This window comes from Carcharhinus amblyrhynchos, chromosome 6, assembly GCF_965287045.1.
Source record: "Carcharhinus amblyrhynchos chromosome 6, sCarAmb.v2.hapA, whole genome shotgun sequence".
NCBI classification, from domain to species: Eukaryota; Metazoa; Chordata; class Chondrichthyes; order Carcharhiniformes; family Carcharhinidae; genus Carcharhinus; species Carcharhinus amblyrhynchos.
This window is the reverse complement of record NC_137329.1, coordinates 57,929,767-57,955,007: the sequence shown is the minus strand read 5'-3', so window position 1 is coordinate 57,955,007 and position 25,241 is coordinate 57,929,767. Positions and strand designations below refer to the sequence as shown.

Below are 25,241 nucleotides of genomic sequence, written 5' to 3'. Positions count from 1 at the left end.
TGATTTGGCACAAAATGCACATTTTCAGTAACTATTTAAAATAGAGTATCATATAGTTTCAGCCAATAGCAAGCAACCTGGGTGAAATAAATAAAGGTGAAGCAGCAAAGTTATAGAGGCACAACAGCAAATCCGATATTTATCAAATCAGTGCAGCCATCAATAAACAAAGCTAGCAGACAACTTAATGTATCCAGGAGGTTAAAAATAAACAAACCAAGTCGCACAAAAGCTGATCCTTACTAGTGGAAAGTTGAAATGCTTACCCAGGTTATCAGTTGAGTACAGTATAATTAAAAAAGTGTCCTAACCTGATCTCACAAGAAGTTGTATTTTAGTCACCAAGGCATTCAAATGCTGGTAGTTTACCAAATACATACAAAGCTGAAGGGTAGTTACAAGGGAAAGATTAATGAACTATAACTCCCGGAATCTAAAAGGGAGTGACTGGAGAATTGTACACAAGGGGTAAAAGCCTTCCTGCAGAGATATGTTCCAATTCATTTTAACACAATTGTTGGTAAATCAGTGCCTGGTGTCAGGAAGAACCAAGCAAATCAATTTAAATAAAATGGGAGATTATTAGAACTCTTTCCATTAGCAGTGCTTTTTAAAATTTCAAAACATTTAATACACAGCTTCCCAGATACTGAAGGTATTTTAAGCAGTTGCTTTTTCAAATTAAGGAAGATTTTTGCTATCACCTTTGATGGTAACAATACTTTTCATTGTCTGTGGAATCTGTAAGAATGTTATCTGTATTATACTTTGCAAATGTGTTAACCTGTTACTTGTGATTAATTGAGTAAATCTAATTCATAAAAATGTTGATTATTGCTGCTCTGAACTTAAGAACATCTGATTCCCATTAAACTGTTTAAATCGAAGTCTATTGCAGGGTTTTACAGCTGCCTTGCAAAGAGAGGGAGGATTGTACAACAGTCAATAACTGAAATAAACTGAAGCACGGTTCCAGGAACACCTTGGATATTTCCCCAAGTATAAACAGCCAACGCTCATCTAAAAAAACTGTCTGAAGTATGGATGGCAAAAAGATCTACTGACAGGTTTTTAAAAGAAAAACATAGCTGAGCCTTACACAGAAAAAATAGGCAAGAGTGTGGAAAAAAAGGTCCAGCACTACTTCAACGCATAGTTAAAGCTTGTGAAAGTAATGTTTAAACATTTAAAGTGACCATCAGTTGCAATGGTTTTCTAAATTTGGTAGACAAAGGAAAGCACTTAGGCTTGTTCAATACAGTTAGACAATATGAGGAGAAATGCAAATTAGTTTTATTTTGCATCATTGAATGGCCTCACTCAAACATATCTATCTTGGGATCTATGCAGTCCAGCCCAGCACTACGCCAAGTGATACATTTATCTGTTAAGCCACCAGGAAAGCAGCCTGCTTAATAGTTAAACTTTTTTTCTTCAGATCCTATCCATTATAGGAAAAGGGACAAGGGTTCTAAGAGATGCACATATATATGTACCAGAATGTACATTCAACCCATGAGAGTCTCAAACACAATTCAGAAGTCCACATTTCTATAATATATCATACAGAACAGATGGATGTTATACAATCAGTACCGTGTTACATTAATTCAAACAAATTCCTGCAAATTGGTAACATCTGTAAAATGTAAGGCAGCATTTACTACCCATCACTAGTCTCCCCAAGGCTGTCAGAAGTCAACCACATAATTGATCTGAAGACATATGTAGGCCAGAATAAAAATGATCCATTAAAGGACATTTGTGGACTAGCTTTTTTTTAAAAAACACAGCAATAGTGTTTTTTTTTAAAAAACGTGGTCCTTTTTTTCTAGTCATGATGGCCAGAATTTCACCATTTGCCACGTGATCTGTGCTCTGGGTTGCTTGCCTAGGAATATAACAGCCTGATGTGATAGATAAGACAATGGGTTAAACACCAGTAATTTCACCAGAATGTGCCAACAAGCCTTGATTGCATTCACAAATAAAGACAAAGAAAAGCTGATGGAACAACACAGACTGGGATATTCTCACTTTCTTCTGAACAGTCAGTTTCAGAGTACAAGTGCCTGAAACAGGTTTCCTCCTGCAAAGGGACAGCACAGATCTTATTCATTAAATTAGACATTTCAACCCTTTTTAATAAATCTTAAAGGAGCCAATATCTTCAACCATACCTGTAACATCTTGTCAGGACTAGGTTCAATGCCTGGTACCATGTTGCTGGGATCAAAAGCCATCTGTTCCACATCTGTAAAGTAATTGATTGGGTTCTTGTTGAGGACCAGCTGCCCCACAGGAATGAGTGGGAATTCTTTGTGAGGCCAAACCTGGGATGGAACAGGAAGCTACTTTTAATTAAAAGTTTTTTTTAAATAGAAGGCTGTTTTCCATCTTCCCAACTCTTAAACTTCCCATCAGATTCTTTTTATGCTCAAGGAGCCAGAAGTACTATGTCCCTTTTCCAAATACAAATTCATCCAGTTCCATTTTTAAAATCCAAGTCTTTCCTGAATAATTACTTCTCCTGTTTGATTACTTTTCCCGGTTATTGGTTCCAAAACTCCATTATCCTTCTTTCTACAAACGAAGATGGCCAAATTTCCTGACATTCTTAACATCACACAGAAGTCCTGCACTTTTCAAAATAATCTAAGTCCAAATTCTCCTTAAAATGACCTCTACTATACTCCCTTGCTCTCAAGCTAGGCAAATCTTTGATCATAGTCATTGCAAGTTTAGAAATCAGCCTCACAGCTGGACTCTGAAAATCTCTCAGGCAGAATCTGGTTGAGGGAGTCAGAGGCCTCGCCAGCTGGAGAGCTGATAAGACGTCCATGCTCCCTCTTTTTGAGAAAGTCTGCCAAGCTACAAACCAATCAAGCTGTGGGGGTGCTAATGGCAGGCCTTCCCCTGCAATCAAGACTGGGAGGGTGGGATCTCACTTGGCGAGAGCTGCAGCTGAGCAGCAGCCAGCAGTTCTTGTTCTCAGCATAGCCATACAGCAAGTACTGACTGCTGCAGTAAAAGAATCCCAGGATCACTGAGCAACCCAAGTAATGTCAGATGGGGAATGGTTTTGTGAGGATCTATCAGGCATAGAGAACAAACCCCACTCTAGGAGATAAATGAGCTAGCTGCAGAGTTTTTGTTGAGATGCACACCACAAGGTGAAAGGCCCGCTTGCAAATGCATTAATACCAACAGCAATGGGATAAGGCCCTAGAGGTCGTCAAGTGGCCAATTTTGGGCCTCGGGTGGCAGCCGGATAAAATCGACCACCGGCTTTCCTGTAATTTTATTCTGGCAGAGGTGGGAAAGCAGTGGAGTTCTGGTATGCCACTACCCCACCTAATTACATGCCCTTCCCACCTCAAAGCTCACTACCAGCAAGAGAAGATTCTGCTCCTGAAGTGCAAAACTGAGCATACCACATCAGATATAACAAGGTCATAGATAAGTTGTCAGTGTCACACTTAACCATACATTGCATTTCTCCATAGCTTTAGTGAACCAACAAAAGTTTATTGGTCCATCTAGCGACACCCCAGATTATGTTTCATGGCAGTGAAAACATTGTCAATTAACATGCCAGTCACATTCTTGCTTCTTCTACCCAATTTTATGAAGTCATACAAGGAAGTGTTGAACCACAGCTCCAGTTCTCTGCCCATTGAAACTGTCATTACAAAGTGAGAATTGGGAGTATAAATTTCTGTTATGAGAAATGAGGAAAGCGCACCAATATTGAGGGACAGAAAACTGAAAACAACTCACCACTCACTGTTGCTCAAATTAGATGAATTTAAAAGAGTTTATTCCAATTCCTTTGAACTATCATAAACCATTATGGTCTATCATTAGGACTTCACATGTAAAAGGTCATGGTAAGGTCTTTTAAAAAGCGTCATGCTGAAAGAAAAACTGTGCTGGTAGAGTGTGTACCATTTAAGAGATTCCAATTTCTGGGAAACGAGATAGCAGCACCAACTATAAATCATATCAGTCCCAATTCTGGTTGAGTAGTGGAAGGAACAATTTATACCTGTTAAAACTAAAAAGGAATTTCAAAATCAGCAAGCAAAATTGCTCCAAAGTCTTTGCATCATTAAGGAATCTGCTACAACTTTGTACTAACACTCCAAAATAGTTTCTATTGATTTTCATGTATTCCAAGTGGTGTTGCAACTTCAATGGTCTAAATTTGCCTCAGTGGTTTCGTCCTAAAGGGATGATCTATAGTTCCAAACGTGCTTGGCAAAACGTAACAACTTAGATTTAGTTAATACTGACCGTACCAAGTATACTCTCCTGTTAGGTAAAACCCACAGCCCAGAGTGTAACACTTTGAGACTATTATCTCTTTTAGGCATGCTCTTTCTAATCTGCAAAACTCAGTACTGACCTTAGTCACATCAAAGGGGTTCCACTGATGCACTTGTGCTTCCTGAAAACTCATGACTTGAATATAGAAACTCCAGGATGGGAAGTTTCCAGTTGCAATGGCATTATAGAGATCACGAATGGAATAGTCAGGGTCATCAGAAGCCAGCTGACGAGCTGCTTCCACAGTAAGATTTTTGATGCCTTGATTTGTCTGAAAAAAAATTAAAAATGTTATCAATCCAAATAAGTGTGTGTGCATCTGCTTCAGAACTTAGAAAAATAATTTAGTGCATCTTTCATTTCCTCTTAACTGCAATCACTATAATAACTATTTGTTTGCAAATGGAGACTCTGCTGAAATTTTACTGGCCTTCCCACCACAGGAATCAGAATAGGCAAGTGGAGGACAATAGAAAGTTCCAGTGACCTCGGGCAGGATTTTACAGTTTTGGGACAAACGAGGTTGTAAAATCCCACCCATTATGTAGTGAGGCCAACCTCTCCCCACTTCTTAACCAGGTTGGAAGTGGAATTACATCATTGCAAAGAGTAATTTTTATGAATGGCTCAGGAGATAAATACAACTTATTTCCCTTTCAGCCTCCCCCAACCTCCACAACCTATACCACATAAGTTGAGGTTAGTGGCAGATCTGCAGTTCATGTAGTCTTCAATCACAGCAATGTTAGCATAAAATCAACGCCTAAGAAATTGAGAGCCTGAACTCTGAACTTTCTCACCCAATGTTAAAACTGCAAGTCAGCAAGTTTTACTGTACCTTTAAATGGAACTTGCAATACACGGCCTCTTGTTTGTTATTTACTAGCTTGAAGGTGTGAGATCCATATCCATTCATATGACGGTATCCGTCAGGAATTCCACGGTCACTGTACAGGAAGCTGAGCTAGGATAAAGAAATACAGTACCTAAAAACATATCCAATGCATGCAATAGCAGATCAAGCAGAGACTCAACAGCAGGTCTCACACCCACCCTCATGACTGGCAAGATGCAGCGAGATTAAATTGAGCAGTGTCACATGGGAAATATTTACCAGTTGAATACAACTAAAACTGACCACTTATAATCCTGCTGACATTGCGAAGGAGAGAAGTAACAAATCTGAAGTCAGTCAAGATGCCAGTTCTGAACACAGAATCAAGTGCAGTGACTTTTTTATTCATTCATGGGACGTGGACATCACTGGCTAGGCCAACATTTATTGCCCATCCCTAATTGCCCTAGAGAGCGTGATGAGCTGCTTTCTTGAAGTACTGCAGTCCCAGTGGTATAAATACATCTGTTAGGGAGGGAGTTCCAATATTTCGACTCATAACAAAGAACAGCAATATATTTCCAAATAAGGACAGGGAGTGACTCGGAGGAAAACTTCCAGGACGTGGAGTTCCCTTTGCATCTTCTGTCCTTGTCCTTCTAGGCGGTAGAGGTTATGAGTTTGGAACGTGCTGTCTGCAGGGCCTTGGTGAATTCCTGCAATGCATCTTGTCATTGGATCAAACGTTGTCACTGTGCAACGGTGGAAGAGGGAGTGAACGTTTGTGGATGGGGTGCCAAATCAAGCAGGCTGCATTGTCCTGAATGGTGTCAAGCTTCTTGAATGTTGTTGGAGCTGCGCCCATCCAAGCAAGAGGAAAGTATTCCATTTCACTCATGACTTGTGCCGAGACAGGCTTTGGGGTGTCAGGGAGTAAGTTACTCACTGCAGAATTTCTAGTCTCTGACCTGCTCTTGTAGCCACAGTAGTTAAGTGGCTTGTGCACAGTTTTTGGTCAAAGGTAACCCTATGGATATTGACAGTGGGAGATTCAGCAGTGGTTAGATTCTCTCGATGGAGATGGTCATTGTCCCGCACTTCATTGCGTGAATACTACTTTCCACTTTTCAGCTTTAGCCTGTTGTCCAGTACTTGCTGCTTTTGGACATAACTCCTCAGCTACTGAAGCAGTTGTGAATGGTGCTAAACATCAGCGAACATCTGACCTCGTGAAAGAGGGATGAAGCAGCTAAAGCTGGGCATGCTTCAGAGATTGCATTCCCCCCCCCCCCCCCCCCCCTCACCAAATTTGGTCCATCAAGTCTGCACCGATTACAATCCCATCCAGGGCTTAACCCCATCACCCCATTTATTTACCCTTCACTTCCCTGACACTAAAGGGCAATTTAGCATGGCCAATCAACCTAACCCACACATCTTTGGGCTATGGGAGGAATCCAGAGCACTCAGGAAACTCTCACAGGCACAGGGAGAACATGCAAACACCACACAGATAGTGACCCAAGGCTGGAATCAAACCTGGGGCCTCGGCACTGTGAAGCAGCAGTGCTAATCACTGTGCCACCCTACCACCCCGTTCACTTTCAAAAAGGGAGCTTTTCACCATTGTCATTCACACCTTCTTTCACCACATCTTTTGTTTATTTACTTGTTCCATTCACCTCTCTCCAAGAGACTTTTTGTCAGTTAATTGCTCCTCTTGTCCATTTTACTGCATAACTTTTCCTTTATTTTTTTCCCACCTTCACCCCAATCTTTCCACCTGCTTACTCCCTGCTACATTTCCAACTGATTGTTTCTCTCCCCACAGCTACTGTGAGACCAGTTTAATATTTCCACAGTTTTATGATCTTATTTCAGATTTTCCAGTACTTTGCTCTCGTACATTTTAAATTAATCCTTCATCTTTGTTTAGAACTTTGAACATTCTCAATATTTTGAAATTTTGCCACTTTATGATCCTTTGCGATTTTTTTTTCCAGTCTTAGAGCTCATATGACATGGCTTAATTCTTCAGAACATTTGCAATAAAACAAAATGAATATTTTTTAAGCTTCCTGCACACTTAGGTGTGTTCTACAGGCAAACTAGACAAAGTCACATTTTGGCTGCCAAAATAAATATGGACTCAGTCTAAACATTTAGAAATGCTTAGGAAATGTTTCTTCTGGCCAAGTTAAAAGAAGAAGTTAAGTGCACCTCAGTGCTGGTTTTAGAGAAGCTCTAATGAGTAGTGCCACCTGCTCTCAGACAGCTCATTATTTTAATAATTGTCCAACATGGGAACTTTCCACTCACCTGGTGAAGTGTCTCTGGGCGAAGAGAGAAAAAGTCCCAGGTCATATCTGCATCCTTGAGGTGGGTCTGTGGGTTCCTCTTCTGGGTGTGAATAAATGATGGAAACTGTAAAGAGAGAACTATGAGCATACACCATTCTGAAAACGCATCTATAATGAAAACAAAATTAAACATCATAATTCATCATAAATTTTAGTTCTCATTTCTGTCATTCTTTTCCAAACACAAGTTCCTTTGCTCATATTTATAAGTGGAATATGTCAATCAAAATTAGTCATGAGGAAGAGTACAAAAAGCTTCTGGTCCACTGCCAGTCCTTTTCATTTCCAGACCACAGCTTCCAATATATACTCCCCTGCACTCACCAGCTGACCCTTTGCCAGATAATTTAATACTGAAGAGCAGGCCCCATTTAGCACCTCCAGCTCTTGGGTAAAATGGAAACAAGTATCAAATCTGAAAGTGGCTCACATGACCACACTGTGGCTTTCAGCATATGGCATTACTGACATGTCCATTTTGACAAAAAGGAGACAGTTTCAAGGTCGAGTCTTGGAATATGCTGTACAGCTCAGGTATCGCTGTTAGCAGAGAAAGAATACGACAGCCAGTCATTGCATTAACAAGGTCTTGCATGCTTTTACACCAGAACTAGAATCAAAACAACGTGGCGCCCTCTATAGTGGCTACGGAAGCTGTATGAATAAGGCAAGCAATGTAGTTACACATACATAATCAGAATTCTTACTGAGGCCCTTAATGGCTGAAGATGGTGGAACAGTTAATTCATATCATGTACAGAAAGCAAAAAGAGAAAAGGAAAGACAAGATATAGAAAGAGATGAGAGACTATGGAAAAAAATTAAAATATTTTTAGCATCCAATCAGAAGGAATGAGACTTAAGATAATAAATTTAGTATGCTAAATGTAATGTGAAACTTGAGTAGGGATGTTAACGGGATGCATTCACCTTAAAGGCTTCTTCTAACATTTTTCAAGTATACAAGTAGTGCCAGATATGATCAAGAATTATGAAGCTTGCAATAAAGTGAATTGTTTCTGTACTGTCCTACTCCCATTACTAATGTGACTAATCAAACACTCCGTACGAATCAAAATTAAATGTTTGATTTGAATTCAAAATTAATTTGAATGTAAATGTGATGTCATAACTCTAACAATGGATAGAGATTGTTGGCTTCATGGCCCAGAATTTGTGGGGTGTACCTGTTAGATCTTCCCCTCTTTGGGAAGTTTTATAACACAAGCACAAAATTCAACACATCTGCCATTTCCTTATTTTCTATTATCAGTTTCCCAGTCTGATTTTCTAGAGGCCCAGCAATACCTTTAGTTCCTCTTTTACTTCTTTTTCCTCTTCAATCTCGAGCACCTCAATGGTGCAGCATCCACAACTTTCCGGGGTAGAGAAGTCACAGATTTTAACAACCCTCTGACCTATCTCTAAAATTTCTTATCAAGTCAGTCCAAATGATTGGCCCCTTATCTTGAGGCTCTGTCCATTCCTTTGATTCCAAAGAGAGAAATAGAGGCGGAAAAATTGCTTGGAGGAAAAATTTTTAGAAATCCAAAAATAATTTACTGGTTGAAGGGATAAGACTCCAGTTTCAATTACTCTTTTCCAGGCCAGGAAGTTGAGTGACATTGCACAAACAAAATCTCTTTGACAGACCCCTTATGCAGTAGATACCAGCTGTAGCTCTTGTACTTAGCACGCAAATGCAATAAATCCTTGAAATTCAAGGCTGGGTTGATGATGAGCTACTGGTTTTGCAAGGAAATGTGTGGCAATTTGCAATTAACTTTTTCACAAATTGCTGGGTGATTTACAGCATGTGATAAACTTAGCATTATTTTCCCAACAAACTGTATTAGTTTTATTTGTAGAATCCTGCAATAAACTACTGGTTGTACTTGTTCATACTCTGTAAATAATAGCTATTTCTTGTGTGAATCTAGTCATTTCCCCTAATAGGAAATGGAATACAGTGTATGATATGATTTCTGTGCCAACAAATTTTACCAACATTATGTTGATGCAATTTAGTCATAGATTAATACAATAATTTGTATTATGATAGGTAAAATGCACCAACATTCAAAAAGGTCATGAGATATAGCTGTTACTTTGAGGTAATTGCAATAATTGCAAGAATAGCAATGTAAATTGTTTATGGCATATAAAGCACCCATTCAAACATTTTAACCACACACATCCAACTAAAAGATTTTAGTAAAAAGTAAATAAACTCTTAGATTAAAAGAAAGTCTAAGCAGCTCTGGAAACATTCCATTAATGATTAGTTAAGGGGATAGTGGCATTGACACTGGACTAGCACTCCAGGGATCTGGGGACTCATGTTCAAATCCCAACATGGCAAAGGTGCAATTTGAATCCAATATAAATTAAGAGTCTAATGACAACCACGAAACAACTGTTGATTGTCGTAAAAACACATCTGGTTCACTAATGTCCTTTAAGGAAGGAAATCTGTTCTTACTTGGTTTGGTCTACATGTGACTCCAGATCCACAGCAACATGGTTGATTCTTAAAGCCTTCTGAAATGGAGAGCAGTTAGGGACGAGCAATAAATGCTGGCCCAGCTAATGACACTCACATCCCAAGAAGTGAAAAAAAAGCAGCATGGAAAGCTAGAGAAATGCATGCTGAAACAAGAGGAGAGTTATAAGTTTTTTCTCCAACTGTTACTAACCAAGAAAGGGTCCCGGATGAAGAAGATGGGGGTGTTGTTACCGGTTAGATCCCAATTTCCTTCCTCCGTGTAAAACTTACAAGCAAATCCTCGAGGGTCACGGACAGTGTCTGCGGAACCTGCTTCGCCCCCTAGAAATAGATCGCATCAGTCAGCAAGAAAAATACCAGGGACAAGACAAATGCAACAGCATAACAATTTAAATAGAATCTGGTACATCTGAGTACCATTAGCAGCTGGCACTGATTAGTTAGGTTCAATTTTATCCCAAGCAATGATGATGGCAGCAGATTCTTTATTCTTTGCAGGTGAAGATTATGGGAACGCCCATTCCTGTGATGGTTAGATGATCATTGTTGCCTTAAGTAGATGGTCTACAGCCTTGAGTAGTTGGGATTTTGGATTTGATTTGGAAAGGTTCCAGTATAAACAGATTCCTTCCATTATCTGCATCTTTCTTCACTAGTCTCCGAGATGTTTTAATCTTAGAAGCTGCTTTCCTGATTATGCGTCAGTTACTGTCCGTAGCCTTCTGTTCACAAACCTATTGGTTAATGTTAGCCAGACAGAGCTGCCTTTTCAACCAGTCTTAAGTGTTTCCAAAGTGCAATTACCAGAGCATTGCATTGCTTTGGGCATCTCAAAATCTTCCATGTTTGGCCTAATGTGGTAACCCTTGTAGGACAATGTATTTAATTTGGACAAATTGGTTCAGTGAGGGACTTCATTGTTAGTGATGTAGCCCTGCCACCTGATGCTCATGATAGATTGAAGACAGCATTGATGGAATTGCTCCAGCAGTTTTACATGGTTTGTGTGCAGAACTCAATTCCGACCCATACAAGATGCTGATGACACTATTCTGTATACTCGTTGGGAAACACAATGAAATTTTTTGTCATGCACATTTCAAGAGGAGATGTTAGCTTTGGACATGGATTGTCTACATCCTTGCTGAAAGTGGCATTATTTGAGATAATACCACTAGATAGGTGAACTGTTCTACCTGCATTAAGTTTACTGCTCTCAATGCTGACCTGTGGTAGATTGTAATTTTCTCATGAGCGTAGTTGGTACAGTACTTCTATTTTCTTTAAGCTAGACATTAGACCAAAGGCATTTGCTGCCTCAGAACAGTTTAGAACGAGCTGCATTACCTGTGTGCACCAGAAGAGCCAAATCAATAAAGAGAAACTCCATAATAAGCTTGACTGTAGTTTTTGTACATACCTGCAGCCACTGCATGTTACAGAAATTATCACGTGTCCAGAAGTGGATGAGTATTCCCTCCATCATGCCTGCATTTGGTAACTGAAGCATGATAGAGGAAAATAAGAGAAAAATTTGATGCCAGAATATATCTTGGAAATAGTTGTCTCAGTAGTCTGTACTCTGCTTGATCTGACCTTTCTGCTCCGCATGCAGTAGACAGAGAACAGTGAGGAAATTTGGAGAGTACTCCAATCTAGATAGTAACTTCCAAAGTTCATTCTGGAACAAACATCCTGGTGAGAACTACAAAAGCAATGGAAATCCTCATGTTTTGTTGTCTACAATTCTCCTGCATCTGTCTCAGCCCAGAAACCATGGCCAGTATTTTAGGACCTTGCTTGGGCGAGGCTTGTAAAATTCCATCTGAGACCAACATCGAATTCCGTTCTGCGAATTGTACCCACCCCAATCCTGGGCTGAATGTGGCAGTAAAATTTCAGTCTATACAGGCGGTAGCTCTATTCAGTCCAAATCTGTACAAACCGACAGGGAAGTGTTCAGCTATCGTCAGAACAAGTTTATTTAGAAGCACTTTGACCAAGATTTCAGTTGCAATTAGGAGCAAGATGACATTTCCCTAGTTTGAATAGTCAGACTTCTCTCATGTAGAAGATGATAATCACCCAATTTCAAAGGTTTTTGAGGCACTGTCTTTTCTCCCAGTATGCTGAAAACACATGCAAGCCTATTAAGGATCACATCTCCTCCTTGCTTATAGATCTCAAAACTAACTTTTACCTGTTCCAGGGGATTTGCACGATTTAAAATGGTGTATTGGTCTTGATCTCTTCACACGTTAGTGGTTCATCCAGCTCACTTCTCCCAGGGAGACCTTTGCAATGGACCTCTTAGCCACTATATTATGACCTCGCTCAGGCGAGTTAAAAAAATCAACTCAAGGCCAATGGAGAATTTTGTTCTGCGGGCCTCACCTGCCTTGATTCCGAGACGGCGTGATGGTAAAGTTCCAGTACTGCTGTATAGCTCATTAATCACTAAATGACGAAAGCTGCTTTGCAAGGTGCTGCAGGATTCCCTACATGCAGCTTTTGTCGTCCAGTCATGTAAATACTCTCATTAGGATAGTTTCTTTTGAAGAAGGTTTTGGATTTTAATTTCATTTTCAACAAATCAAGCTTGGTTCTTTGTGGTTGAGAAATGAACTACTTCTGCGATTGCTTTTTTTTCCCTAAGACAGATTTCAACTGTTCCCATTGCTCTGCTGGATCAATATCACTACCCAAAGTCAGATCACTGGGCCAAGTGTCTTCACACTTGCTATGGAAAACTGCTTTTAATTCTGGGAGATAAGACTTATAGCTTCCACATTTGTGGGCGTTCCCTATTGGATGGTGAATGGGAGTGACAAGAGCATTGGTAAAAAAGCATTGGTAAGGTGCCCTGGGCTGACAAGACATTGCTAACAGTGATGATAGTGTGTTATCAATATACATTTATATATTTAAGGGGAATGTTTACAGATTCAGCTCAATTCTGCAAGCACTAGGTATGTCTGGAAAAAATTAGCTCAGGAGCTGGGAGAGCAGGAATAATTACTAATTTTAGCCATGTAGTGTTTACTAAGATAGAGTTAATAAACTTTTGTTTAGAACAAAGAACCTTTGGGGTTTTTGATTAAAGGAATGGAATGTGGGTTTAGGTAGGCAAAGCCATGTGATGTGGTTAATGGGAGGAGTTAGGTCTGTAGCAGAGAAACATTTTTCAGTTCTGGCTGAGAGTTTCTTGAAGACAGTTCTACAAGCTGCTTTGAAACTTCTCAAATCTTCAAGGTTGTCTACAGTTATCATAGCAATTATGTTTAAGATTACTAACTATAGTTGAAGTGGCTTTTAAGTCTGTAAGAAGAATATTACTTATTTGGAAGTGAAACATTTATGTTAGAAATTAAAAATAGTTTCATTTCATTTTTAAATATTGTTTAACTGTTAATTGTTAAGCTGCTTCACTTGTTAGTTATATTTAAAAAGTTCTTAAATAAAGTTTGATTTAGATCCCCAATTTGTCAGTAGAATTATTCCTGGGGTGAAGCATCCTGTCTTCACATTTATGACAATAGAAAAATTGTTGGTGTCTAGTCTTGTAAAGTAACTTGGGCTTCAAGTCCAGAACTCTAACACAATTGTAATGGCAATAACCAATGTTTGCTGGAATTTTACATGGAGCATAAACCAAAATCATTAATTTTGTATTTCTACAGAAAGCCATATTTAAAAGCACCTGGGGAGGGGGTGGGGGGCACAGACAAAGTGCTGGCACCTTCTTTCGGACCCTTACAGCAGGTGCTTATATAAAAACTGCCAATTCAATAGGTCAGGTCTATGCCAATGCTATTCTGAAACCACTAGCCATCTTAGAGAATGATATGCCCTTTGTTTTTTTTTAACCTTAGTGTGGTTAATATTAGAAACTTGCTACGTGGGCAATTGTTCCAAGAGTTGTCAGACAGCATACCTATACTTTCTATTGATTAACTTTATTTTGGAAAAAAATGAAAGTAATCTTTTAGACAAGTTGCATTTCTATTCTCACTGCTAATTGGTGAATCAATATGTTCCTGTTTCTGACTCTAGTCAAAATTGTCAGTTTTTAGGGATTGGCTTACGCGTGCTTATTGAGTTGAGAGTTATCTTTTGGCAAAAAACAACATTTCTATTTTGCAGCTTTTGAGTGTCTGCAGGAACCAGCCAAGGCTGAAGGCATTTTGATATCAGACAACCATGCTTAAATATGCAAATTTCTGAAGTGTAGCATAGGTTTGTGGGCTCACATAGAAAACAGGAGTAGTACTTGGCCCTTCGATCCTACTCCTTCTATCATTCATTATGATCTAACTCAATAACCTTATCCCACCTTCCCCCATATCCTTTGGTCCTCTTTACCCCAAGAGCCAAATCAAACTCCTTCGTGAAAATGTACAATGTTTTGGCCTCATGAATTCCACAGGCCCACCGCTCAGTGAAGACATTTCTCCTCATCTCAGTCCTAAAAAAGGTTTACCCTGTTTCCTTAGACTATGACCCCTGGTTCTGGACTCCCCTACCATCAGGAACATCTACCCTGTTCAGTCCTGTTAGAATTTTATATTCCAGCGAATATAGGCCTAACCAACTTAATCACTCCTCCTTCATCTGTCCCACCATCCCAGGTGCCATTCTGGTAAATCTTCACTGGACTCGCTGCAAGAACATCCTTCCTCAGATAAGATCAAAATTGCACGTAATATTCCAAGTGGGGCCTCACCAAGGCTCTGAATAAATGAAGCAAAACATCCCTGCTCCTGTATATGTTCAAAGAATTTTAGCAAACGTTTAGAAATTAATGAAGTTGTCATTTTTCCATTTAGAGCTGCTGTTAGTTTTTAATTGAGACTGTGCAGTGTGATGTGACAAGGTGCTAGATGTCCTGCTGTGGAGTAGCAGGGGTTGAGGGAACTGACAGGCCTTGGAGCCATACATGGGCAACAACTGATGCCTTAGATCAGGACACCAAATGCGCACAGAAACACATCTTAAATCTCTGTATATAAAATTCGCAGAATACAAAATGAACCCGCACTTTTAAAAGTTTGACAACTGACCCCTTCTCCCCCCAATGTTTTCCCATTCTTCCTTCTTATTTCATACTTGGCAACACCAGAACTTACTGATCTGGTTATAGGGAGTGCACATTGCAGCATACAGTCACACAGCAGTATAATTTGCAATACTGCTGCTTGACTTAATTTGTCTGAGTTACATTCCCCACTTTCAAGCACTAACTCAATCTCTCCAACAGCAAACAAAAATCAGCTTTAAAATCCATTTTGACCTGCCAAAAAAGCAAGAGTCCACCAAAGTATATAGGTCAACAACTAATGTCTAGAGCAACAAGGTCTCAACTGAGTGCCATCTTGTCTAAAATACTTAATTTTCTTTAAAAACAAGCATGTTGAGTCAAGTAATGGAACTATGCAATTTCCCAAGTAACAAGTTCCCAACATTTGCCACGCTAAGGGGCGACAAAGGACTGGACTTAGAAAGTATATTAGTATATAGATAGTTTATCCATTTTGATTTGATTTATTTTCACTGTATATCAATACATGTGACAAGTATTGTTTCTTGCACACTATACAGACAAAGCACACGATTCATAGAGAAGTAAACGAGAGAGTGTAGAATGTACTGTTAGTCATAGCTGGGCGTAGAGATTCAAGAAGTCTGACAGCAGCAGGGAAGAAGCTATCCTCGAGTCAGGTTGGTACATGACTTCAGACTTTTGTATCTTTTTCCTGACAGGAGAAGGTGGAAAAGAGAACGTCCGGCGTGGATGGGGTCCTTAATTGTGCTGGCTGCTTTTCCGAGGCAGTGGAAAATGCAGACAGAGTCAACGGATGGGAGGCTGGTTTGCACGATGGATTGGGCTTCATTCATGACCCTTGGTAGTTTCTTGCATGCTTGGGCAGAGCAGGAACCATATCAAGCTGTGATACAATCAAAGAGAATGCATTCTATGGTGCATCTGTAAAAAGTTGGAGAGAGTCATAGCAGACATGCCAAATTTCCTTAGTCTTCTGAGACATTGGTGGACTTTAAGGTGGGGAGGAGGGCTAGGACTGGTTAATGGTGATCTGGACACCTAAAACCTTGAAGCTCTTGACCATTTCGACTTCGTGATGTAGACAGAGGCATATTCCCTACACTTCCTGAAGTCAATGTTTATCTCCTTCATTCTGTTGACATTGAGGGAGAGATTATTGTTGCCACACCGGTTCACCAGATTCTCTATCCCATTCCTGTACTGTCTTGTTATTTTTTGAGATCTGACCCACTATGGTGGTGTCATCAGCAAATTTTGGGGATGAGTGTATCGCTGGCCAGAGCAGACCCATCTCCACCCTAAGAAAGTGGTGACAATTCTATGTATCAACTTTGGCACATCTAAGTTGCTTGAGTAGAGAGCGTTCAAAGTAAACTACTCAACAGCAGCAAACTATAATTTACAAATTAGCATGTGCTTTGGCCTCTGACACCTATCAAAATGAAAGAGAGCAGATTAACCTCGAGTTCCAAATGTCTTTTGAAACTTGCAGGTTCGTTAACTGCTTAAAAGTACATTTGCCTTCAAAAGCCTTTTAAGAATCACCACATTGGTATGGCATTCACATAGACCAAATGATGGATGGCAGTTTTCTTTCCCCCAGAAGAATATTACTAAACAGGCAGAGTTTTAATGAGAATCCAACAGGTTCTTGTTCAATTGCGGATTGCAGTTTTTTTTAAATCTCCAAACAGAATTGAAATTTGCAAACTGCCATGGTGGGATTTAAGCTAACTGTCTTCTGGATTACTATCTGGGTAACAGAATCACTATACTGGATTTTAATTCAAGAAGGAATTTGAACAAATATTGCATCTTTAACATGGATGATGATCCTTATGCACTTGACAAAAAAAAAATCAGCCAAAAAGAGCAGAGGAACCCTTACCAACTGTCGAGAAGCGAACAGATACAGATGTTCTCTTTCCAATTGGATGAAATAATTTGGCCTTGCAGTACTTCGAGATATCATGGGTCACCTCAAAGTAGCCAAAGGCACCTGAAAGAAATTTTAAAAGACATTTGTAAAGTTCAATAATCTTCAGATTCAATTTTCACTTTAGTGACTGTAATTTAGTCAACTTGTATAAAAGCACTAGAAGATTACTTCCTTTTCTTGTTTAATTACTCTTAAAAAGCACTACATGTGCAAGTGTTCAAGATTCAATGTATTGCAGCACAAAACCTAACAGTTTAAAAGGTTATAACATTTTATAAAGCTCTAAATTATCTGTACCTTTGACTCTTGTAAAAAAGAGTGCTGCAGAATCCATGAGTGATTGTAATCTTCATATGCATTGGGCAAAGCATATTGGTGACATAAGACAGATTTTTGATGGATATTGATTCCTATCCCCAGGAACACCTGTTCTTGTGACCCAACAAATACTATCCTGCTAGGTTACCAATTCTATCATCTGTCCTACAGGTCCAATTGAACGGCTGAGATCTGTTTAACTTATCTGTAGACTGACATTACTTAAAATTTGGGTTACTGACTCCCCTGGAGTAACCAAGAGGTTCCTGGAATCAAGGGTACTTCTTGCAAGTTTTGCTTCCAGAATTCCAGATCATCAGCTATTTATATATTTCCTGCCATGTGCACCATTCCATCCCTCCCACACTAACACCACCAGCTGCTGTAAAAGCCTCAGACTCTGATGTTACCCAACCACCACCACAGAGAGTAATAACAGTATGGAACAGTAGTCAGAAAGCTGCAGACTTAGGAATCTAGAACCTTGGGAAACACATTCATGGGGTCTTGTGAAAGGCTCCAGAATTAATAGAAAGCAAGATTGGAGGAGTCACAATATATAGAGAAATTTAGAGAAGAGAAAGTTAAAAATACGGAATGGGCATTATGGCAGAGAAGCAGTCTGCAGGCTTGACCACCAGCATTTCCTTAGAGCTGGGAACAGTAGTAACATGGTGAGTGGGAGTAGCAAGGGAGGGTTGAAATGGGGATTTAGCAGGAAATCAACAAGTTAAACCTGTGGAGAACCTACTACAAGTAGTTAAAAAAATTGCTTAAATGATGAGCCAGTGGGAAACTAGGAAATAGAAACCAAGGAATTGCAATGGAAGAAACAAAGGGAATCTAGGAAGAAGGCTTTTGAACTGAGGGCTTAGTTAGTGGGATACTTCACTGGATATAATGTCTGAAGTCAAACTAAAGCTGCATTTCAAAAAATTGGCTGTACCTGAAAGTGAGAAATATATAAAGGTTTGGTTGAGGTGGTTAGGTTGAGAAGACAGAATTACAAGAGAGAATGATCAACTTAGCATGGCCAATCCACCTCACCTGCACATCTTTGGACTGCGGAAGGAAACTAGAGCACCAGAGGGAACCCACACAGACATGGGGATGTGCAAACTCCACAGAGACAGCACCAAGGCCGGAATCAAACCCAGGTCTCTGAAGTTGTGACGCAGCAGTATCACTGTGACATATGAAGTTAGAATTCCTTTCTTGAAGACATTAATGAACACCTTTTTAAAAGCCAGCCTCAACAGAAATCACTCTGCTCCACTGCCATTCTATAAATTAGCCTAATTACCAAATTCAATTTCACAAGTCCCATAATGACTGGGCCCAACTATCTGTGATTGATGCAAACTCATCACTAAAACATCATGGGTGTGACTCTAAGGGTGATGGAGTCAATGATAACAAATTTTTAAGAGGCTAACCTTGAACATTCCCAAATCAGAGTTAATTTATAAATTCCTATGGTAGGTTGACTTTCAACTGTGGGTGGGATACCGAGACCAAGAGAATCATAGACAGTTCTAATTTTCATTTAACAAGTGACTATAGTATCTCATTTGCCGAAGTTTAAACTCACCCGCCCCTTTCGCATGTACAACACGCTCAGGGATCCTTTCCCGATCAAAGTGTGCCATTTCATCAATAAACACGGTATCCTGTATAAGTACTGGCCCACGAGGCCCTGCCGTAATGACATTTAGCTTGTCACCAACAGGTTGGCCTGATCCGGTGGTCAGGGTATCTACATTCTGAAGAAATAACTTGAAAATTAGAAAATTCATAAAGGGACAAAAGCCATATTAATAAGCCCTTAAGCCATTGAAGGTAGTGAAAAGTACAGCAACTCATAAATCACACAATTCCTTTTTTCTGGCAGTCAATATCTCCCGAAAAAAAATTCACCATTTAACTTCCAACTCCAGATACCTATAGCTTGAGCTGCTCACTTTGCATCTCGTCCAGGAGGCTATTCTCCTTTCAGTTTCTCAATTGCTTGGTTGAGAACAATATGTCTCAAATCTCCAGTTACCAAACATAAACATGGGCTGAGAAATATTTTGCTCACAAGTTATGTTTGTACAGTTCTAGCATTTGTTTCCTTGACCATTTATCTCCAATTCTCCTGGTCTAAATCCCAGAACATAATTGACTTCCTGTAACATTCTATTTCAGACTTTCCTATCTGACTGCATGTCTATTACTTACAAATTGAAGTGCAGTAGATGTGAGCTTACATCTTACTCTGTTCAACATTGCCAGCACTTCCTTTGTCCATCACCTCTGAAACTTCATCCGCACATAGTACCTCTGTGGTTATGCTTTCCTATGATTCTGGCCAGCCACAACAAAGACAACGTCTTTATATCAATTTCTCTTTTCATACCTCGGTGTAAGTTATGTGCATTCCAAGGCAATGCTTTCATTCCCTCATCACTTACAAATTGTTGCTGCTGCTCAGCAACATCACTAAAAACACATTGTCAGTTTTCACATGTGGATGAGCTTTTCTTCAATCTCACACAAATCATAGTCACCAACAACAGTACAATCCAACTACCATCCTACAGTGAATCATATCTACTCCATAATGTTAAGGCTCATATTTTCCAAGGCACATATTGCTGCCTCCAACTACAACTTGGCAAGAACAGAAAGTGGTGGAAAAAATACAGGTTTTTTTAGAACCTACAAAGGAATGTGAGGTCATCATCATTTTGGGTGCAAGAACTTTCCTCAATTCAAAACTCTTTCCTTGATTTTAACCAAACTGTTAAAAGATGTCCAAAGGTGTGCAGGTTAGATTGATTGGCCATGGTCAATTGCCCCTTAGTGTCAGGGGAATTAGCATGGTGAATACGTGGAGTTACAGGGATAGGGCTGGGCAGGATTGTTGTTGGTGCAGGCTCAATAGACCAACTGGCCTCCTGCTGCACTTTGGGACTCTATGACTATATGTATATTTACAAGTTTGTTAAAAGCTTTCCACTATTTGTTTTTTTTAATTCATTAAGATTACTGGGAACATATCTTCTCGCAATTCTAATAACACTTTAACCTTGAGAAGATTAGGCTTTGTTGTCCAACTAAGAATTTTAGGGAGGATTTACATCTGATTTTTTTTTTTAATCCTTGATACTTTTCTCTGATGTTTAACATCAGTCTTTACTGTACATGGACTCAGTGTAGTCCATAATTATTGTTTGGCCTGCCCACTATCTAGGGAAACATACTGCAACAGAGGAGCTGAAGAGAAGTCATTGCACTCTGGGTCACTTCACTGAACAAATGGTGTGGCACATGATCTCTAAAGAACAGATGCAAAATAAACATCAAACTGCAGATCAGATTGCACAACTTTATTGAACAGGAGTTTAGTGGACAATGCTTAGTACTTATAAAAGCAAAATGTTGCAAAGGCTGGAACCTGAAACAAAAACAGAAAATGCTGGAAAATTTCAGCAGGTCTAAAAGCATCTGTGGGGAGAGAATAGAGCCAATGTTTTGAGTGTAGGTGCCCCTTCAGAGCTCTGACGAAGGGTAGTTTAGGCTCGAAACATAGCATCTGTGGGGTCAATGTTTCAAGCCTAGACGACCCTTCCTCAGAGCTCTGAAGGGGCATCTACACTCGAAACACTGGGGAGAGAATAGAGCCACAGATGCTTTTAGACCTGCTGAGATTTTCCAGCACTCTCTGTTTTGGCTCAGTACTGATAGTTTATTTACTTTTTGGGGCAAACCCCTCAAGGGAGTGAGGGGTTTGCCCAAAAAAAAGTGAGGAGTGATACAAATGAAACAAAGTTCTTAAGGAACTTGGTTGGATAGACATGGAGAAACTACTTCCTGGCTTGTAGAATCTAGAACATGGGGTCAGAATTTCAGAATAAGGGGTCAGCAATTTATGAGAAAATCAGGATAGATTTCCTGAAAGGATTGTGATTCTTTGGAATTTGAGAGAATTGTGGATGGTCAATCATTATGCATACTCAAGAAAAGTCAACAGATTTGCAAGTACTAACAGAATGACTGATTATGGGGACAGTGGAGGCAGGTGATCAGCTGTGATTTTAGGCTCCAAGGTAAAATGGTTAACTGTAGCACTTAGGCAACAAAGCAGACATGGGAAAAAGTGTAATTCCTTCAGGGACACCTATGAAGTAACAGCATATTTATACTGGACAAAAGCAAAATATACTGCAGATGCTGGGGAAAAAAAACAGCAGATCTGGCAACATGTATGGAGAGAAAAAGAGTTAACGTTTTGAGTCTGTAAATTTTCTTCAGAGCATAGAAAGGTAATGGGTTTTAAATTGAAGATGGGGTGCAGCATTTGAATCAAAATAGAGGACAGAGTTCATGGTATGAAGTTGTTGAACTTAAGCTCAAGTCCAGAAAGCTGTAAAGTGCATAACTGGAAGGTGAAGTGCTGTTCTTCTAGTTTACATTGGCTTCACTGGAATATTGTATCAGGCCAAGGACAACTATGTAAGAATGAGAGTGCTAATGCTTTTGGATTTAACATTTGAGTTCAACAACTTCAGACTATGAACTCTATCCTCCAACTTGACCCAATTGCTCCACCCTCACTATGATATAAAACCTATCACATTTCAGAAGACTTTCGACAAGATCTCACATAGTAGGTTACTTTGTAAAGCTAAGGTGCATGGGATTGTGGGTAGCTTCTTAAGGATAGAAAGCCGGATAGCAGCCAGGAAGCAAATAGTTTGAATAAATTAGTCTTTTTCTGATTGGCAGGCAGCGACTAGAGGAGTACAGCAGGTGTGCTAGAACCCCAGCTGTATCATCTGCAAATGTGGAGGTAGAACAAAGTTGGTGGGAGGGTGAGCTGTGGGGAGAATGCAGAGATTCTTCAACGTGATTTGGCCAGGCAGAGTAATTGGGGATATCATGGCCGATGCTATACAATGTGAACAAATGTGAGGTTATCCACTTCAGTAGCAGAAATGGGAAGGCAGATTGTTGTTTGAATGGGTGTAAATTGAGAGAGCTGGATACTCAGTGAGACCCTACGTTCATGTGCACCAGTCACTGAAAGCAAGTACATACGTACAACAGGTAGTAAAGAGGGAAGATATTGTATTGGCCCCCATAAACAAGAGGATTTGAGTAAAGAAACAGGGATGTTTTGCTACAATTATAAAGGGTGTTGGTGAGGCCACACCTGGAGTTATGTGCACAGCTTTGGTGTCCTTATCTGAGAAAGGATGTTCCTGCTACAGAGGGATTGCAGCAAAGGTTTATCAGGTTGATTCTTGGGATGGCAGGGCTATTATATGAGGAAAGACTAAATTGGTTAGGATTATATTCATTGGAGTTTAGAAGAGTGGAGGGGGAAATCACACAGAAATTTGACATTTTATCAGAAGTAGACAAGGTATGTTGAGAAAGAATGCTCCCAATATTAAGGAGTCCAGAATTAGGAGTCATAGTTTGACGATAAGGGGTAAATCTTTGAGGACTGAGGCAAGGAGAAATTTCTTCACCCAGAGTGGCAAATCTAATTCATTGCCACAAAGTAATTGAAGCCAAAACAGTGAGATTAAGTAGTAATTAGATATAGCTCCTGACTAAAGGGATCAAGGGATGTGTATGGGCAGTGGTTTATTGAATATGATAATCCATGATCAGAATGGCAGAACATACTCAAAGGGCTGAATCGCATACACCTACTTCTATTTTCTATGCATGACTCTTTAAATTCCAGCTCTAACTCTGAAGAATCATACAGCTTCAAAATATTAACTGAGTTTTTGCAACTTTTTTTGTGTTGATTCATACTGGAGTTTGTTCAGCTTTTACCCTCTGTGGACTGAAATTTAAGTTGGTCTGCTGAATTGGAAAGCCAGACATACATACACACCACAGGACCATCAAATCAGTAGGAGACCACCATTTGGCCTATCGAGTCTGCACCAACTCTCCAACAATGCATCTGGCCTAGGCCCACCCCACCACTCTATCCCCATAACCCATACACATTTACCATGGCTAATCCACCTAACCTACATATGTTGGGACACTACGGGGCAATTTAGCATGGCTTAACCACCTAACCTGCACATTTTAGCATACACGTAGCCAGAACTCAAAACGACCACTCAAAATAGATCAAAAACTGAAATAATCTCATCTGTTGGGCCTGAATAAAGAATGAAAATCATTCTATATTCATAATACAGGCACAATTTAGGCTAGGACCTACTATAAAGTTGTAAACACGGCAAAACGTATGGTGTGAATAATTTGCTCCGATTATAATAGCCAACAAATTGTGCACGGAATCATAATTTAAGTCAATCCAGTTTCAGCTGAAAGAAATCTTTGTGCTCAATTTGCAGCAAATGCACAGAAGAAGGATTGATCTTTCAACCCCCAGTCACAAGTCCAAGTGCATTGCCCCTGCTGTATTACCGACAATACCGAGTATTATTATTGAAAAACAAATCACAGTGAGCTTCCTCCGGAGGGGTTTGACTATTTACAAGCTGCAAACCTGCAGGGTTACAGACCGCAGGCCCCCCGACTCTGGCAGCAGGCCACCCACCGCCTATCGCTGTCAGCCCCTGCCGCCCCCTCACCCCTGCCAGCCCCTTACCTTGTCGGCCCTTGAGCACTGCCACAGCTTCAGCTGGTTACTTGCTGCATCCCTGGACTCGGCCATCTTGTCACTGGCTCTCAGACACGGTGCCCAATCCCACCGACTCCGCTGCCCCTCTGCGTCTCCCCCCACTCAGCCCCGCCCACACTCACACCTGTCCCTTATTGGATCACAAGGACGTCATTCAAGATTATCCCCACCCCCTTCCCTTACGTCACGGCTGATTGACACCTCCCCCAGCTTCAATCCAACAGGCCCTGACTTCGTAAACAAATATCAACGATAACGCACTATCATAGGCGTTGAGTGCAGCAGAGATGCTGGTATTAGGACTGGGGGTAGGCACTGTAAGTATCTCACAACACCAGGTTAAAGTCCAACAGTTTTATTTGGCAGCACTAGCTTTCGGAGTCTCAAGCTCCTTCATCAGGTGAGCGAGGACTTGTGTTCACAAATAGGGCATATAAAGACACAAACTCAGTTTACAATTTAGGGCGATGCGGTAGCACAATGGTTAGCACTGCTGCTTTACATAACAACATAAGAAATAGGAGCAGGAGTAGGCCAACTAGCCCTTCGAGCCTGCCCCGCCATTCAATAAGATCATGGCTGATCTGTTGTGGCTCAGTTCCACATTCCCGCCCTCTCCCCATAACCCTTAATCCCCTCGCTTATCAAAAACCCATCAACCCGCGTCTTAAAAATATTTAGCGAGGTAGCCTCCACCACTTCAACGGGCAGAGAATTCCAGAGATTCACCACCCTTTGAGTGAAGAAGTTCCTCCTCAACTCTGTTCTAAACCGCCCCCCCCCCCTTTACAGCTCCAGGGACCTGGGTTTGATACCTGGCTTGGGTCACTGTCTGTGTGGAGTTTGCACATTCTCCTCGTGTTTACGTGGGTTTCCTCCAAGTGCTCTGGCTTCCTCCCACAGTCTGAAGATGTGCGGGTTAGGTTGATTGGCTGTGCTAAAATTGCCCCTTACTGTTCTGAGATGTGTAGGTTAGAGGGATTAGCGGGTAAATATGTAGTGATATGAGGGTAGGGAATGGGTGGTGCAGACTCGATGGGCCAAATAGCCTCTTACTGCACAGTAGGGTTTCTATGAAGATAACGGTTGGAACGTTGAACACAAGTCCTCACTCACCCCATGAAGGAGCTTGAGGCTCTGAAAGTTAGTGCTACCAAATAAACCTGTTGGACTTTATTTTTAAGAAGCGGGTTGATGGGTTTTTGATAAGAGAGGGGATTAAGGGTTA

The 25,241-nt window shown here is 40.4% G+C and overlaps 1 protein-coding gene across 1 annotated transcript in view; it reads right to left on the bottom strand.

The window, feature by feature from the left end:
- The window catches only part of cat (catalase), a 37,066-nt gene extending 12,968 nt beyond the window's left edge, over positions 1-24,098 (bottom strand). Inside the window, exons 1-8 of the mRNA XM_080190510.1 lie at positions 23,981-24,098; positions 18,941-19,112; positions 16,981-17,091; positions 10,221-10,351; positions 7,484-7,588; positions 5,168-5,293; positions 4,409-4,600; positions 2,181-2,333 (exon numbers count right to left, since the gene is read on the bottom strand). Of these exons, the coding sequence (XP_080046636.1) occupies positions 2,181-2,333; positions 4,409-4,600; positions 5,168-5,293; positions 7,484-7,588; positions 10,221-10,351; positions 16,981-17,091; positions 18,941-19,112; positions 23,981-24,046 (1,056 nt within the window). The 5' untranslated portion in view covers positions 24,047-24,098. The remainder of the gene's footprint in view (positions 1-2,180; positions 2,334-4,408; positions 4,601-5,167; positions 5,294-7,483; positions 7,589-10,220; positions 10,352-16,980; positions 17,092-18,940; positions 19,113-23,980) is intronic.
- Positions 24,099-25,241: the final 1,143 nt, after the last annotated feature.